The sequence below is a fragment of the Equus asinus genome, chromosome 4 (genome assembly GCF_041296235.1).
Source record: "Equus asinus isolate D_3611 breed Donkey chromosome 4, EquAss-T2T_v2, whole genome shotgun sequence".
NCBI lineage: Eukaryota > Metazoa > Chordata > Mammalia > Perissodactyla > Equidae > Equus > Equus asinus.
Genome location: NC_091793.1, coordinates 22,414,595 through 22,432,148, shown reverse-complemented (window position 1 = coordinate 22,432,148; position 17,554 = coordinate 22,414,595). Strand labels below are relative to the sequence as shown.

Below are 17,554 nucleotides of genomic sequence, written 5' to 3'. Positions count from 1 at the left end.
TAAAAGCAGGCGAGTCTTTGAAAAAATATATCAGGATGTTGAGACCATTAATACTTTGTCTTTTCTTTCCCTCAGTTCTAAACTTTCTGTAGAAGCTTTTTGCTTTATTGTTGGCCGGGAGGTGGCTGGTGGGTAAGGTGTGTAAGGAACACTCTAGAAAAGTGCGTACTCTGCCTCTGAAGACTCACCTGCGCTGAGCTGAGACACGGGTGCCAGCTTCTGCCAGGTTGCGACCCTCTGTCCTCTTAAGTGAAGATAGGATGGAAAAATAACCTAGAAATAATGGCAAATGTGGCCTCTTTCCACTGATCACACCTCTCTCCTCTAACTTGGCTTATCTGTTGGCTCGGACCTTCACAGAGAAGTTGGCTCAGCACCGCGACAGGATGATGCGGTGGCCATGGGGCTGCTTGGGAACGACCGGTTCTCCTTTGGGCACATAGTGGACTTCCGCCTTCCCACGTCTTTGAGGTTAGTGGTGAGGATGTGATTTGCTTCGGTCAATGAAATGTGAGCCAAAGTGACAAATACTTCCAGGCAGAAGCTTTAAGAGGCAGAGAGTAATCTATGTTGTCCCTGCCAAGTTGCTGAGCGATGTTCCAGGAGGAGGCTCCTGGTCAGCCCGCGACACTTGGCGAGGACCACGCGATAGAGTGCCTCCCCCCCACACCCGCCCCCATGGACGGTTAACATAAGCAGGAAAAAGGCTCCGTTGTTTTAAACCACTGAGATCTTGAGGACTGATCGTCCCTGCAGCACAGCCAGCCTCTTCTGACCAAGACAGACGGTGCACATGTAAATACAGCACATGGATCCGTTTGCCGGATTCCTTCCCGAAAGCTTACCCGGATCGGTACCCAGCGGTATCCTATGAGCGTGCCTGTCCTCCAGCACCCCCACCCCCCACAAACACTCCCCAAGGCCCTCTTCTTTGCAGAGAACCACGCTCCTATATTTTCAAGCTTGCATTATTCCAGTCGTCATTCATTTTCTGTTTGCCAATCGCACACCAAAAAGCAGAAATATTCTCAGTAGACCATTTTATTGGTATGGATTTTCAACAAACAAAAATAATCCCAACAGCGTCTTTTTTTTTTTTTTTTTTTTTTTTAACTGAAGCTAATATGGGGCCTAAAGTCTCCGGTGGTAATTAAAATACAAGGATCTATCGAATGTTCAGAGATTCCCGGAGCGCGGCGCTGCTGCGCAGTCGGCCGAGTACCCGCCATCTCTGCGCCGGCCGCGAGCCCTGCTCCACCCCAAGGACGGTGGAGGTGTCGCCGGGGGGCGCTGCGGGGGGTGGGGGGACCGCTGGGGCGGGGGGCTCGCTGGAGAGCGGCGGACGCCCACCCCGCGCCGCCTCACCCCAGGGACCCGCCCGGCCGCCCTCCGCGCGCCGCCCGCGCCCACGACTCGCCACCGCCCCCCTCGGGCGGCGGCCGGAGCAGCAGCGAGCGGAGAACCAGCTTCGGGGTCCAGGCCAGCGACCATGCGGCTGGAGGGAGGATGGGGCCGCGGCGAGCGCCTGGCTGTGCTGTCAGGTTTACGAAGAGGCTGGAGCCGAAGGAAAATTAGGTAGACCCTTGGGCAGATTTGAGCAGAACCAAGACTACAGGTTGTTAACCTTTCACAAATTTGATTGTTAGTAGCAACTGAGTGTTGCTACACTTCAGGAAGTTGGTGTCACTGTCTTGAAAACGAGATCTTGTGCCATAAATGCAGCGCAGGACATGTTTATGTTCTTACCGGCACTGAAATATTAAAAGACTGGGGAGATTCTGTGACTATGACAAGGAAGAGAATGATTCCACGTAGAAGATGCAATCAGAGTTCTCCAGAGTGGTAAATCTGAACACGCAGAGAATCTGGAAAGCGAAAGCTGGGTTTTTCCAGGGCAATGCAAACTGCATGGCCCGTTCCCTCCAGACCACTTGTTTGTGGCTGCACAGACCTCTGGTTACGCCGAGTGAAACAGAAGGAGAAAAGACTGACACCATGAACGACCGTGCGAGAGAAGCGGCTTTATTGTCCTTGGCAGCATCTGAAGGAGGCTTGCAAACCGAATTCGCCATGCAGGGCTTTCAAACAACTTGTATGTCTTCCAGATGCTTTGGAATGCTCTTAAAAAAATAGTGTAAAATATTTTAATAGGCCAAAGCCATGTGGATTAAAAAAAGTTTTTTTCCATGCCTTATCTGTGCCTCCACCCCTTCCCCTTGTTTTTTGGTTGTGATTTTTCTTTTCACTGCATTCAATTTTTTTTGTCCATTTGATATCAATCTGTGGTTTATTTCCAGTGGCAGCTTCTAAAAGTCAGATCCACTTACTTGTGGGTACATTTCCCCCTTGTTTTCTCTTCCTCGGCAGTAACATATTCAGCAGCTCTTTCCCTGATGGGAACTGGTGAATGTGACCATTCTTGGGCCTCCAGAAATTTTACATCTACTCCAAAACGTGTTTCCCAGGGGCACCATGTTCATTTATAAATTTCAGACTTGGCCTAGCCTTGGATCGTCCTGTAATTATTTTGACAAATAATTTAATTTGCTGTTTTCAGGAATTTGTCCACTCTTTTGCCTCAGTTTTCACAACTGGTGTTTTATCACTGGCTGCCTGCTGTGACTGTTTCCTCTAATAACTCAAGAGTAATTTAACAACACGAAGTGTGACTCTCCAGAGCTGGTGACTTTTAGGGAGATATTGTTAGCAAAATGTGCTTTTCGTCATCAAATGTCTTCACTATTAGCTGTCAGTGTTGTTCGCATGACCAGTCGACTACGTGACTTTGCGAACAAGGCGAGTTTCTCGCTGGTCCCTGCTACAGCCTTGGCACGCCCCATCTTCTATAGGTCCGTGACAGCTACTGCTTCTCACATAAGTAATTTTGGGGCCACTGTGATGTACTCTCAACCAAGGATTTTTTTTGTCTTCTCCTTGCCTGTCTACTTACTTGAAAGTAACAATCCCATGCGAAGTCCACAGGCACCTTTTCTGAAACTGCTCCACTTCCCCAAGCAGATGAGGGAAGAGATGGGAGGAAAATCCTTCGAATGAGACGTGGGCTGGGACAGCGAGCGAGCTCTTCCTGTAAGTAGATCCACCTTTCTGTAGATATTGTGTAAATAGTGAGCACCGTAGCACACAGAGTTAGGACCGTTTGCTCTAGAAGTTGTTAACCTTTAAGAACATAATTGCTGCTAGAAATTGAGCGCTGCTACACTTCAGGAAAATTGGTGCCACCGTTTTGGAAAGGTGATCCTGTTCCATAAATGCAGCCGAACTAAACACAAGCCTTAGTTCACAGATTAATGCAGCAAAGGAATGAGTAAAGTACAAATAGCTTTTGGCTATAGACCATCCTTTCATTTTCAGTCGTGCCGTGTGACCCTGCATGGTCATCCGGAAGGCTGCTATTCTTCTTTGTAGAGAAAGTGATGTGTTCTGGATGTTTTTTACAAAGCAAACATTTTAAATCCCACAAACTGACATTTCTATCAATCGCTAACGGATCAAGATTTTTTTCTTGTTACTCCCTTATATTTCAGATGTCTGCCTACACGGGGGAGAAGCTAGATGGTTCCTGTATATGAGACTGCTTCCACCGGAAATACTGGCACAAACACTTGGGGTTTGTCTTGTACATGGCATTCCAAGAGGTGGTAATGCAGGATCCTATTTTATATACTTTTGAACTATTATTTTGACATATAAAATATGCATAGAGCGCCGGCCCGGTGGCATAGTGGTTAAGTTCGCTCGCTCCACTTCAGTGGCCCAGGGTTCCCAGGTTCAGATCCCGGGCATGGACATACACATTGCTCATCAAGCCATGCTGTGGTGGCATCCCACATACAAAATAGAGGAAGACTGACACAGATGTTAGTTAAGTGACAATCTCCCACAATCAAAAAAAAAAAAAAAAAAAGAAGATTGGCAACAGATTTTAGCTCAGGGCCAATCTTTCTCACCAAAAATAAAAAAAAAAAGCTGAAAAGAATTCATTATTGTAAATTAAGTCTTGCAGAGGAGAAGTAGAAACTGTCCTACATGTTTCTACATGTTTCGTAAACAGGTGACATTTTCCCACTGGGCGGGGTGGGGTTATGGGGAGTTCCTGTTTAATAAGTGCAGAGTTTCAGTTTGGGAAGATGACAACGTTCTAGAGATGGTTCGTGGTGATGGATGCACAACATTGTGAATGTCCTTAATGTCACTGAATTGTCTACTTAAAAATGGTAAATTTTATGTTACATATATTTCACCACAGTTCAAAAAAAAAAGGCCTTCTGTGTCCTGGTTTCGCTGCCAGCTCAGCCCCATCTCCAGCGCTCTTGGCCCTGTGGTCACTTCTTAGCAGAGTCAGGAGTTGTTACTCCTGGCCACACCTGTCCCACTCCCTGCTCCCACTAGCTTCTGCGTGTCTGCTCTGCTCCGCTCCTGGTCGGCAGCGCCCTCTCTTCCCCTCCACTTGACTGGTGCCCTGCCCTGCAGTTGGGGGCCTCCTTAGACTGTGCCTGCGGCTCGTCCCAGCCTGGAGAGGGCCTGCAGAGAGGTGATGGCTTCAAGATACCTGTTCCTAGTCACTTCCCTGATTATAAAACAGCTCTCACCATTGCAGGCAATTTGAAAAACAGAGATAAGTGGCGACAGAAAATGACCCTTATTATCACCTAGAGATACGGAACATTTGAATTTTATTTTTTATTTTATTTCAAACGTATGGAAAGTTGCATATAAAGAGCATCCATATACCCTTCACACAAATTCACCTGATGTGAACATTTCCCCATTTGCTTTAACATTCGTGTTCTCTCTCCCTATCAGCTCTCTCTCTATCATCTACGTGACATGTATCTATCTACATATCTATGTATCTAGGTATCTATGTATCTATCATCTATCATCTATCACTCTATCATGTCTATCTATCTGTCATCTATCTCTATCTATCTATCTGTCATCTATCTATCTATCTATCCATCTATCTATCTATCTGTCATCTGTCTCTATCTGTCTGTTGATCATCTAACATCTCTCTATTTGGCATCTAGCATCTATCTGTCTATCTCTCTCTCTATCATCTATCTATATACTTACTCCTCTCTCATTTATTTCTCATTTAGGTTACAAAATTGACTTTTGGCTGTATTCAGGTGGACCCCTACTCCTTTGTACAATATTCATCTCTGTGATTGTGTGAGAGAAGGGGCCTGGCCATCGTGTCGCTGTGGTACACCAGGTCCCAGAATGGCAGCTGACGTGAGTAGCTACCGAAGTCATGCTGTGGGATGTGACGATCAGCAGCTCCAGGTGTAACAGCTGCATCTGAAGTTAACATGAGGGAAGCCCTCCTAGGGAAGGGGAGCAACATTGTAACTGTGAGCCTGATTCCCTGGTCTCTGTGGATACATTCTAGCCCCCAAGTGCCGGGATGATTAAGCTCCTCTCACTGTTGCAAAATACATGATCTGCTAGTTCTGTGACCCTTGCTTATGTATATCTCCTGGCTGTGATAAGACAACTTTATTCTCTGAGTTCCCCAGGAACATGACGACCTCCAGAAAGAAAAATTCTGTTGGTACCCATCACGAATGACAGAAGAAAGAGATTATGTGACACTCTGTAGTTTGTCCCACCGGGTGGTTGACATCCTTAACCCCCCTCCTTCCCCGCCCATTTCCCTACCTAACTGCCTCACGATTCTGTATGATTTTAAGATGGCTCTTCAGGACACCAGTCCACCATCTTCCGATTATGCTGGCTAATCATCTAAATTTTCCTCTCTCGACCACTGGCTTGTTTACAATTGACGGGCACCAGATTGCGGTGAGCAGAATGAGCCCCTGTTTACTCGGTTACAAGGGCACCGTTCCCGCAGTCACGTTAGGCTCTGATGAGCCAGCTGGCACAGGCGTGGCATGACCGGTGCTGTGGGCAGCCTGCCCTGATGTTTATAGAGCCGCCAGCTGTGTCTCTACAGTGGGGCGTGTCCCAGTCCTTCGCAGTGTTATTGCCTTTGCCCTGTAACCTTATGAAGTAAGTGCACTAGGCTATAAAAGCGCAGATAGCAGTGATGCGAGACATAGAAGATGTGAATGAAATGCAGCTGGGACAGACCCGGGGTCACGGCAGCAGGAGAGGCATGACTCTGGCCTCCCAAGAGGCGGGAAAGGCGTGTTTTCATTGATGGTGGAAACAGTGTTTAAACATGTATTGAAGGCTGAAATCAAATGTCCAACAATTGTGTCTAAAACGCAAGATACAATTAGAGATTGTGAGAAGTACATATCTTAGTTCTCTAGGAATGGAATCCTCCTGAGAATGTGGAAATGGATCATTCCTCCCACACAGTCTTCCTTTTCAGTTTCTTTTTTCTTCTTTTCTTTTTTTCTTTTTCTTTTTTTCCGAGGAACATTAGCCCTGAGCTAACCTCCGCTGCCAGTCCTCCTCATTTTTGCTGAGAAAGACTGGCCCTGAGCTAACATCCATGCCCATCTTCCTCTACTTTATATGTGCGACGTCTCCCACAGCATGGCTTGCCAAGCGGTGCCATGTCCGCACCCGGGATCCGAACTGGTGAACCCTAGGCCGCCGAAGCAGAATGTGCGCACTTAACCACTGTGCCACCGGGCCGGCCCCCCTTTGCACTTTCTTCAATGACTTCTTGAACAATTTTATTCTCAGACTATTTTTCCACTTGCACATTTTCTACAATATCAGGTATTCATTGAATGTGCCATTTTAATGACAAAGTTTTAACATTTTAAACATTGCTAACACAGGTTATGGTTATAATATTTTTAATCAGTAAGCAGGAATTAAGGGCTAGTAGAATGTTCTTCTCACAGCTGACAGTGACCTCCTAGGAAACAAGATGACCTTGTCTCGGGTACCTGTCTTCTTGGTCATAGATCTGAAATAAGGATGTTCTCTCTGTACGTTCTGCGAGCTTTTAAATCCCTTTTGACACAGTTTTAGTTCTTCCACAGTCGACATTCTGAAAGGGTAGCAGGCCCAAGGATTTCCCAGAGGCCTAACATCTGTTTCTAGAGTTAGAAGGTGAGCACGCTCCCATCTAGTAGTGACGGGAAATACTGATGGCCCCAGAGCCTTTGCAAAGGCAGGAATAACAGGGTTTGGCAACACACGCAGAGAAGAATCCAGAGTGACTCCCGAAGCGCAGGCCAGGAGCCTGGGGAGTCGGGCTGGAGGCGCCGACTTGGGGGCCGCGGCAGAGCAATCACAGCTGGGCTCCGGGACAGCCCCAGTTTCTGGGGGAAGGAGCCCAGAGAGGGCCGGGGGCCTGGGCCTGAGGTGGACTCCAGCATCTGCAGTGTCCGTCCATCTCAGATTCTGGACTCTGTATATTCCTGTCTCCATTCTCACTGTCATTTGCATTCTCTGTCCCCAGGAAGCTCCCCTTGGTCTCTGAATCTCTATATATCTGCAGACAGAGGGTCCGCCCTGACACATGGTGGGCCCACTCCTTCCCAGATGTGGTCACATGCCCCCATGTCACAGAGCCAGGAAGCAGTGCCGAGAGCCCTGGGGACCCCACTGTGGCCCAGGCACTGTGGTCTGTCTGTGCTCCCTGAGCCTCCAGCTCCAGGGCTGTGCTCCCCTCCCCTCTGTGGTGGCTCTGTCTCCTGGGAACTGCTCCTGCCCCCTGGCCCCTTTCCGTGGGCACAGCCCTGGACACCCGTGCCCTCCCTGGTTCCTTCCCCAGGAACTGACCCTGTCCCAGGTGTCAGCCTGACCACTCTGCTGAGGCCCCCAGCACTGCGTGTATACCCCGACTCCCCCAGTGCCCGGCTGCACACAGTATGAGCCAGAAGGTGCTGCAAGGATGGTGGAGAATTTGTGGATTGAGTGGCCCATCCACTCCCCCGACACAGACACACAGGACACACGTGCGCACACTCAGGGGCACGACAGAGAGGAACCTCCTCAGGGTTCCCAGACACACCCAACACCTATCTCGGCTCTGCCGGAAATCAGAGGATGTCAACACTTCCCAGGGGGTTGCAGGAGGAAGCTTGTCAGATCTGCTCCCTGGTTTCCATTTCTGGGCTCTGACAGCAGCCTTGCCTCCATTCCTGGAAGCAAATGACCAAAAACTGGCAATGTGTAGTCATTCTGGGCAAGAGGGCAGCCTGGGTAGAAAACAGGTGGTCTTACATTGGGAGAAGGGACTCCACCCTCAGTGCTGTCAGGGGCGGGTCCAGGCATACCTGTTCCCCATCTCTCCAGCACCCCAGACCCCCATTTCTCTAGCGTCCCATCTCCCAGGAGCACTCATCTTCCCAGGCCCCTGTTCTCAGAGCTTTGCCCATGACACAGGGGCCCTGAGATCCTAGAGAGAGGACATGGGACAACCTGGGAACACTGCTGAGACCCTGGGCTGGGCACAGGCAGCCTGTCCATCATCATGGCTCTAGGGAGGCAAGGCCACCTACAGGGGGCAAAGCTGAGACGTCACACAGAGCAGCATGGCCTGGACACCAGACACTTGCAGGCTCACGCGTTGTGGTCCCAGAGGGATGCTGGCTGAGGGGTCACTGCAGCTCCCCTGGGTCCTAAGGCTCCAGTGTGGGCTCCATGAGGGCACCCCGCCCTGTTCCGAGTTTTCCTGATGGGAGAACAAGGCAAATCCAGGCACAGCCTGCCCCGCTTAGGGGCCGACCCTCCTCACACGACCCCTCCTCCCGCACGGGGGACACCGCAGTCCACTCTGCCCATCTCACACTGTCTCCTGCTTTGGTGAGAACTTCAGCAGGATGTGTGCATTTTTTCACATTTTCATTCATCCCCACGAAAGTTCAGGATTTCTCTCCATCTTACTTCTTATCACGTGGACCGCACGCGGCCTGCTTTCATCTCATCATGTCAGCAGTGCTGAGGGCCGACTTGGACCCGGGGTTCATCAGCAGCCTGTGGATGCCTTTACAGACCCGCGTCCTCCCCAGGCCTCAGGGAGACTGGAGGAGGGAGCACTCGGCACTGGGCCTCTGCTGCCAGAGGCAATCAGGGTCCAGAGTGTGCGGGGCAATGTGGGCAGACTCCTGGAGGACAAGGGGTCGGAGCCCAGAGAGGGGGCTCCCCCAGGCCTAAGGTGATGCCTCGTCATCCACCCGCCCCTTCTCGCTGGGACTCACATACGTGACTCAAGACATAAACCTTTGGAGGAAGGTGAACACATTGCTACATGTGACGTCCCCTCGAGTCTTCCCAGGACGCGGATTCTCCGAGCCGCCCATGAACTGGGCACTCAGTGCAGAACTGACTTCCCGCACGTGGGGACACGTGGGCCAGGTTCTCTGCATAGAGAGGGACGGCCAGGGTCAGCAGGGAGCACGAGCCCAGTGGTGATCAAGCCAGGGTGGGATGTGGGGAGCGGGGAGGGAGGAGGTGCTGGGGAACATTCCAGAAGAGGAGACTTGGACAGGTGGCTATGGAGGTAGAAGTGGGGGATACGGACAACACATCCTCCGGGAATGGCCGGTGAGCAAAGCGTTCTCCCTGCCATGGATCCCCGTCTTGGTGTCCCCAAAATGCTCCTGCACAGCCTTTGTGGTCTGTCCACTAGGAAACGTGCTCGCCTGAGAAGGTGGGGACACTGTGCTGAAGTCTCCACCCTGAGGATGTGAGGCCAGCCCGGAGGTCAGCAGCCTGGGCTCAGTGCAGGCTCCCAAGGCAGGACTCTGGGGCCTGTCTAGCTTTCCCAGGACAGGCACCTGACCTGAGAGTGAGCACCGGGCCAGGACAGGGTGGTCTGAGAGGAACCAGGATGTGGGAGTCCCCGGGACAGAGCGGCAGCCCCTCGGGACAAACATGGCCAGCTACAGCTCAGAGTCACATCTGGGGTTGGAATACAAACCTCCCTCTTTCCTCAGGGCCTGAGGTGGACAGAAAGGAGGACAGGTGGGGTCCTTTCTCAGGCGGGCGGCCACCCTGATCCATCTGTTCCCTGTGTGGTCATGGCTGGGCCATCCCCTCTGGGAGCTGTCCTTTTCTCCTCCATGTAACAGGGGAGGGAGTAAAGGCTCTGTGTCCGCTGTGCTGTCCTTATCTGGTTGGCTCCTAAGGAGAGCTCAGCACATATTTGTCTGCTTCCTTTCTAGGACGAGGGGTGAAGGCCAGCTGGCTGCCTCTCAGGTCGGATTCTTCCTTCCCCACTCGCTTCCCGCTGGCCCTTCCACCTAGCAGATGCCAGAGAGCCTGGACCAGGCCACGTCCTGAGCCGCTGCTGTGGGAGATGCAGGATGGGCACCCTGGAGCCTGCCCGCTGGGGCTCTGTGTCCTGTGCCAGGGCCTTCCTCAGGGTATGCACACCTGTCCTTTGACCCCCTGCCCTGCTGGTCCCTGCTGCCCAGGGACCACTCCCTCCACAGACCTCATTGTCCCCTGGTCAGTCCAGGAGGCTTCCAGGTAGGGCTGTGGTCAGAACAGAGAAACCAAAACCTAAACTTGACACCGAGGACTTAGGGTGTGACATTGGGGCAGAGAAGTTCCTGCTTCTGTGCCACTCCTGAGGGTGGCATGAATGGCCTGAGCTCAGGAAGAGGTGGGGCCCAGCATCACATACTCAGCAGCTTCCAGTTAGGTGCTTTGATGGTATATAAGGTTGCTGGGTCCCTGAAGAGCATCATAGGAGGACGACACTGGCAGTGAGCAGGCAAGGAGCAGAGGACGCAGAGCCAAAGACAGTGAAGGGACTGAGACATGGAGGCCAGTGCAGCGCCCATGGCCAGGTACCACCCATCCCCCCAGCACTCCTGCTCCGGAGACCACTCCTCCAGGTTCGCTGATGGGGGCTCGCTTCCTCCCCTCAGGGGCTCCTCCAGACCTCCGGGGCCTCCTCCTCTTCTCTGCCTCTCTCCTGCTGGCCCACCTTGGGTCCAGCTGTGACCCCTCAGCGGATGCCCAGTCTGCTTGTCCAGCCCGCATCCCCCAGGCTCCTGGGGACTCCTCCTTGCTGGTCCCCATTCCTCCTCTTCCTCCAATCCCCTCTGAAATCTATCATTTCTGCTTTGGCATCACCTCTGAACCGTGGGCTAGGAGGTCACTTTCCCCTTTAGGATTTGGATTTTGTCAAGCACACACATTATTTCCACAGGTAGATAAACGTCCCATGATCCTGTGAGGAGCATAGTCTCTGGCATTCTCTTTCCCCCATGGTCCCACTCTGGACTGTGTTTGGCCCCGATGCACCTTGTGGCTCAATTTAACCCGAAGACAGGAGGAAAAAGCCCCCGTGGGTCCACTTGCAGCAGGGGGGTGGGTCAGCGGGGAGCGAGCTGGGAGGGTGAGGCCAGGAGAGGTGACCCGGCTACTCCAGGCAGAGGGAGAGGACCACATCAGGCGCAGAGCCCCCTGCACTGACCCTGGTGGAGACCCTGACTGAAGGATGGGGTGACATCTCAGGTGCCCCCAGAAGGTGTCAGAGAAGGAGGCCCGGTGGCTACAGCAATGTGCGTGGAAGCCGGTCATCTCTTGGTCTGGCTGTGATGTGGGCACAGGGGAAGGAGCTCAGGGTGGAGGGTGAAGGCGTGTGGGGCGGAGGGAAGAGAACTGAGTGGTCCCTGGGGGAGCCCCACATCTTTAGGTTTCTCTCACCTTTGTCCCAGGCGCCTCATGGACGAAGAGACCTTCACTGAGAACTTCAACAATGTGAACTGGCCACGCAAGACCTACCTGTGCTATGAGGTGGAGCTCCCGGATGGTAATTCCAGGGTCCCGCCAGGCTGGGACAAGGGCTTCCTGCGCAACAAGGTGACTGACACAGCCCCACTATAGCTGGCAGGACCTCCCAGTCCTGGGACCCTCAGGGGAGAAGCTTTTTGGCTCACAGGGCGTCCCACAGAGCTCCCCCCACTTCGTCCCCACAGCTGCTGCGGCTCCACCTAGGGTCAGGTGGGGTCCGTTTCTGCTGGGATTTGTGCCTTTGAGCCACACGTCAGGAACTAGTCACAGTGTCCCAGGGTGGCACCACCAGCCCAGTGTCACCCCAGGCTCCAGCAACCCCTCCAGCTGTGCCTGTGAGGATCGGTCTAGACAGAGGGAAAGCAGTCTGGACAAGGGTCCTGGGGCAGCCTCTGGTCTGAGAGTGCACGTTCTGTTGGCTCCCAGTGCTGCCTCTGGTCACTTCCGGGGCGCCAGACCGGACCCCAGCCCATTACTTAGGAGATCCTGGCAAGGGTGCTGCTCACCCCACTGCATGGCCGGCTGCTCTGAGCCCAGGGACACCCCGCTGGCCCTGTGCACCCATCACATTCCCGCACAAGGTCTCTGCACGAACACCGCTGGCCTGACTTCTCGCTTTCTGGTTGAGAATCTGTCACTCTGCAGTTTGGGCATATCACCATCCTGTGAGCACACAATGACATTTATCCCGTGACCCAGGCACCTCTCCCCTTGGCGCCCTTTGCCCCGCTCCTCCCTGCACAGCGAGGACCTCACACACTTGGGCTCAGCACAGGGCAAAGCCCAGAGCAGAAGCTTGTAGAAGTTTTGGTGCACAGGTGGGGGCAGGGGAGGGGAGTAGATGGAGAGCGGGTGGATCCCTCCACGGAGGAAGCACCCACGTCTGTGGCATCAAGTCCATGACCCTGGTGGCATCCGGCCTCCTCGTTGCCTCCGCCAGCTCGTCATCTCCTCCCTGTGGGGCCAGACCAGGTGAGGCTACTGAAGGCACTTACCTCTGCACCTAGCTCCAGGAGCTCCGCAAACTCAGTCATCAAGATGCCTCCGATTTCCTTTTTTCTTTTGCTGAGGAAGATTGGCCCTCAGCTAACACCTGTGGCAGCCTTCCTCTACCTTGTTTGTAGGACACCACCACAGCATGGCCTCCGACGAGTGGTGTAGGTCTTCACTCACGACCCAAACCTGGGCCGCTGAAGTTGAGCATGCCAAGCTTTACCACTTAGCCACGGGGCTGGCCCTATTTTAATGCAGTGGTTTAGAAATAAAAATCAATGCACATTCCATTATGAAGGATTGCAAACAATGTAAATGAAGACTGATCAGAGCCAGTCCTGAGGGCCCAGCAGTTACAGTTCAGCGCGCTCTGCTTCGGCGACCCGGGATGGTTTCCCGGTTGAGGAACCACAGCACCCGTCCGTCAGCAGCCGTGCTGTGGTGGTTCACGAAGAACTAGAAGGACTTACAGCTAGGAAATACAGCTGTGCTCTGGGGCTTTGGGGAGGAGAAATAAAAGGCTGGTCAGTGTCAGTGCTGTGCGGATCCACAGAGAGCCGAGCTGAAATGAAGGCAGCGCTGCCGAGCCGGCCCTGTGTAAAGTGGGGATGTGTGTTCACCAAGGAGTGTTGCATTGCGTCTGATCATGTAAACACTGCATGGAAATCTGATTCATCTTGACGCTGAGGTGGGCCCCCCGCCCCTCTAATTTAGTGCTGGAGGCCAGTGCCTCCCCCGCTCCCCATGTCCCGCCCTCCCCCTGCGCACAGCAAGTGACAGAACACTTTTCTTCCTCTTCTCTGCTCAGCCTATTCACATGCCCGGGCCACCCCGTGACGCAGAGATGCGCTTCCTGGACCTGATCTCTTCTTGGAACCTGGACCAGAAGCTGCGCTACAGGGTCACCTGTTTCATCTCCTGGAGCCCCTGTGCTGACTGTGCTCAGAGATTGGCTGAGTTCCTGTGGGAGAACAGCCACGTGAGCCTGCGCATCTTTGCTTCCCGCATCTATACCAAGGGAGACTACGGGGCGGGACTGCGCACCCTACAGGCGGCTGGGGCCCAAATCGCCATCATGGCCTCAGAAGGTCAGCACTCCTGTCCTGGGGATGGGGCCAGGGGCAGGGAGAAGCCTGTAGGAAGTTGCTACAAAAGGATGGGCAGGATACAAATCCCTGGGGGAGGAGCCTTTGTCTGTGGCTTGCAGGGGTGATGCTAGACTTGGAAAGGACTGTGGGGCTAGTGGAAGGGAGAGTTCAGGGAGGCGAGGTGGTCCCAGGGAGGGAAGGGAGGTTGAGTAGAGGTGCAAGAAGGACGTGGGGGCTTCCAGAAAGGAGGAGAATTGGGCTGGCTCAGCTTCCAGTTGGAAGAAAGAGTTTGAGGGCTAAGTCCCCAGGGAGAACAGAGAAAAGAGGGCAGTGAAATTGATGGGGAATACTGTCCCTAAGAGTCAGCCAGACTCTGGCCCTCCCCCCCCCAGGTGGGTCTCAGCCTCATGTCCCCTGTCCCTTCAGAGTTTGAGCACTGCTGGGAGACCTTCGTGGACCACCAGGGAAGACCCTTCCAGCCCTGGGATGAGCTGGATCCTAAGAGTCGCTACCTGTCCGAGCAGCTGCAGCACATTCTCCAGCCGACTGCTCCTCCCTCCCTGCCTCCCCTCTACTTTCCTCCATCCCTGCCTACTCTCTACTTTCCTCCCTCCCATCCTGTCCCTGGGCCTTCCTTTCGCTCTCTCAGAGGCTCCTCTGGGTACCTAGTCCCTCCTGGGTGGCCAGCTCCATGCCTCCCTTCCCTTCTCACAAGCTCTCTGCTTTCTCAGCTCCCTCCTCCTCTCTCCTCCTCCATCTTGGTGACTGCCCCGCACCTGTGTCCTCTTTCCACCTTTCCACTCCCCGCTCCACCCAGCTCCACCTGCTCACCCTCGAGTCAGGAACAATGAAGGACGGACCTCAGTCTCTCTAAAGAAGGCAGGAGCCCTCTGCTGAACCGCACAACAAAGCACTTTCTATCAAGAAATGTGAACACGCCATTCCCCACCGTCTCCACATTGATCCAAAGAAACCAGCAAAAGGCTCAGAAGCCACTAAGAAACAGTTTCAGAAAAAAGCCTCCGAGTAAATTTACTTTTCATGAAATCCATCTTAGGGTACAAATAGACATCAGTAAGATTACACTCAACAGCATCAGAATAGTTTTAAATTTTTAGAGAATAATTATTCTAATTGATTTTAAACCCAGAGCAGTACAGTGAAATACTAAGAATCTACCGCTGATTTTTTTCTCTGTAAATGTATGATGGAGTCCATATATTTAAATAAACACCTGCTAACGTGCCAACGCCGTGCTCTTTCTTAGCGGACCTTCTGGGGGAGGGCAGTGGTCGCACTATTTCCATCTGTTGTGAGTAACAATCAGCTAAACCTTGTAGGAGGGGAATCTAGAAAACCTTCCCTCATGGACAACCTATCACACTGCTAGCAGGACCGTTTTTCAAATGACAGGCCACACAGTAAGAGAAGAGAAAGAGCAAGTCTAAGAACTGGGAGGGAGCCTTCAAATGTGCACTTAGACGGGTGGCTGGGACTCACTCCAGCCTTCTCCTCGTTCGTAAGTCCTCTGCTCTGGAGAGGAAGCTGAGGGGGAGTTTTGCTGCTCAGAGGATGGGCTCCGCCCTTTACATGCAGGAACCACGCAGAGTCCAGCCCTGGCAGCCGGGCGTCCTGCACAAGGCGTTCCAGGCAACCGGGGCTCCCAGGTCTCTCCTCACAGACATCTGCTCACATGTCAGGGGCCAAACTGTGTCCCAGCCTCACCCAATGACTGTCAAGGGCTGGGGGAGAGGAGTCATTTAGTATGAGACACAGGAGGTATACAGAATGGGGCATCCTTCAAAGAGAGGATTAAAAACCTCTCACGATGGGATGCAATCTCTGATTAAGAGACAGAAACTTCTAAGACAAAATGATTTCAAAAATGGCTACAAAAGACATCTGTTAGCAAAAAGAAAAAAATCTTTGACAGAAGTCGCTGGTTATCTGAACAGGTCCAACTTCCAGAAAAAGTTTGGATCCAACCGTTCTTTTCAGTTTTTTTTTTAAGATTTAATTTTTTCGCTTTTCTCCCCAAAGCCGCCTGGTACACAGCTGTATATTTTTAGTTGTGGGTCCCTTAGTGGTGGCATGTGTGATGTCGCCTCAGCATGGCCTGATGAGTGGTGCCATGTCTGCGCCCAGGATCCAAATGGGCAAAACCCTCGGCCACCGCAGCAGAACGTGTGAACTTAACCTCTCAGCCACGGGGCCGGCCCCTCGTTTGTGTTTTCTACCTGAGTTTGGTTAAAATTTTGATGATGTCTGTTTGCGTCTGTGTGTCTCTGTCTGTATTTGTCTGCCTCCAGACGATCTAACTTCTGAAGGAGCTCTATTTAATTGGTTTGGAATAAACACTTTTATAAGTTATTTATAAATGTAATAGAAACTAGCTCGGATGTTTTTCAAGACATGATATAAAGTGATCTTTGGTAAATGAAAACTTGTTTAAGTTTATTGCTTTGATAAAAATAAGTATGTTTTCAGAGTTATCAAGTTGGGATGTGGTACAAACATTCTCTCTGTTACATAAGTTGTCAGCAAAACATAATAATTGAGAATAACAGCTGATTTTGTCTGATGTCTCATGAGGGTTTTGTAGGCAATCGAAATATAATTATTGGGAAGAAGAAAACTAAATAGATATGAAGAGGTTTCTGGAGCAACTTTTTAACAATAATTGTGTGTTATGGTAGAGGTACTTAAAACATTGAAGATGATGGCTGACTGTCTTAATATCACATTAAGTTTGTGAGAGTAATCTAAACATAATTGTTTGGAACACAATGTAGATAGATACAAACTAGTAAGAGTTTTCGGGTGCAATAATTATGTTTTATGGTATATATGCTTGAAAAATAGCTTGCAAAATATTTTTGGTAATTTGAGACTTTAGAGTTTTGCTACGTTAAGTTAGATGATAAAAATTTGTTGACTATCTCGGCCATTTCCACATAAGATGAAATATTGGAAATTGACTACTAAGCATAGATTTATCTGCCTTGATTTCTTGGCTCAAAGAAAGTAAAAGATGCTTGAGTTTATTGATAAACATGTTTTGCACATGCTGAGAAATTTTCTGTGAGAAAGCACACGTTTCTAAAAGGTCTATATACAAGGAAAGTAAAATGTATGTTTTCAGTAAAGAAGGTATAAAGAATAGAGATATTTTGTTTGTTCTATTAAGAAGATAAATTTGTCCTAAAGTACTAAGAAAGAAGAAAAAAGGAAAGAAGGCATGGGACAAATTCTGAATGTAAAAAGTAAGTGACAGAAGGGGGCTGGCCCCGTGGCCGAGTGGTTAAGTTCGCGTGCTCCGCTGCAGGTGGCCCAGTGCTTCGTTAGTTCAAATCCTTGGTGCGGACATGGCACTGCTCATCAGACAACGCTGAGGCAGCATCCCACATGCCGCAACTAGAAGAACCCACAATGAAGAATACACAACTATGTACCGGGGGGCTTTGGGGAGAAAAAGGAAAAAATAAAATCTTAAAAAAAAAAAAAAAGTAAGTGACAGAAGGTTTGTGGAAGGAAAACCCTGAGGAGTTTTGTGCAGGGTCAAGTTGGATAAGATTGAAATTAATTTAATTTCAATCTCAAAAGTAAGCTGGTACAAAAGCAGAATTTGGCTTTCTCTCTCTCTCACCTATAAACATAATTCTCTGCAACTTTTGGTCTTCTATTGATAAAGAGGGTAGAAAAGGACTTTTTAAATTTTTGAGTAAGTTTACCTAAAAGACAGAAAATGTATGTTTTGATAAAATAATTTC

General features: G+C 51.0%; 1 protein-coding gene across 7 annotated transcripts; it reads left to right on the top strand.

Moving 5' to 3' along the window:
• The first annotated feature begins 1,434 nt into the window (after nucleotides 1-1,434).
• Nucleotides 1,435-15,031, top strand: LOC106837629 (DNA dC->dU-editing enzyme APOBEC-3A-like). Of its 7 annotated transcripts, XM_070506864.1 has the most exons (8): nucleotides 1,739-2,092; nucleotides 3,019-3,087; nucleotides 3,546-3,659; nucleotides 5,124-5,259; nucleotides 10,122-10,322; nucleotides 11,628-11,772; nucleotides 13,505-13,784; nucleotides 14,211-15,031. In XM_070506864.1, the coding sequence occupies exons 6-8, from the start codon at nucleotides 11,635-11,637 to the stop codon at nucleotides 14,633-14,635; spliced, it is 843 nt and encodes a 280-aa protein (XP_070362965.1). In that variant the 5' UTR covers nucleotides 1,739-2,092; nucleotides 3,019-3,087; nucleotides 3,546-3,659; nucleotides 5,124-5,259; nucleotides 10,122-10,322; nucleotides 11,628-11,634; the 3' UTR covers nucleotides 14,636-15,031. The 7 variants fall into 7 exon arrangements, with proteins under 7 accessions (XP_044635534.2, XP_070362965.1, XP_070362964.1 ...); XM_070506863.1 differs by lacking the exon at nucleotides 5,124-5,259; XM_070506861.1 differs by lacking the exon at nucleotides 5,124-5,259 and adding an exon at nucleotides 10,624-10,751 and having other exon boundaries at nucleotides 1,739-3,087.
• Nucleotides 15,032-17,554: the final 2,523 nt, after the last annotated feature.

Excerpts from the sequence above, each read along its gene's own strand:
- LOC106837629 (XM_044779596.2), top strand. The coding sequence starts at position 10,723 with ATGGAGGCCAGTGCAGCGCCCATGGCCAGGTACCACCCATCCCCCCAG. Across the intron at positions 10,800-11,627 it reads TCCGGAGACCACTCCTCCAG|GCGCCTCATGGACGAAGAGA; the intron begins GTTCGCTGATGG and ends CCTTTGTCCCAG. Across the intron at positions 11,773-13,504 it reads AGGGCTTCCTGCGCAACAAG|CCTATTCACATGCCCGGGCC; the intron begins GTGACTGACACA and ends TTCTCTGCTCAG.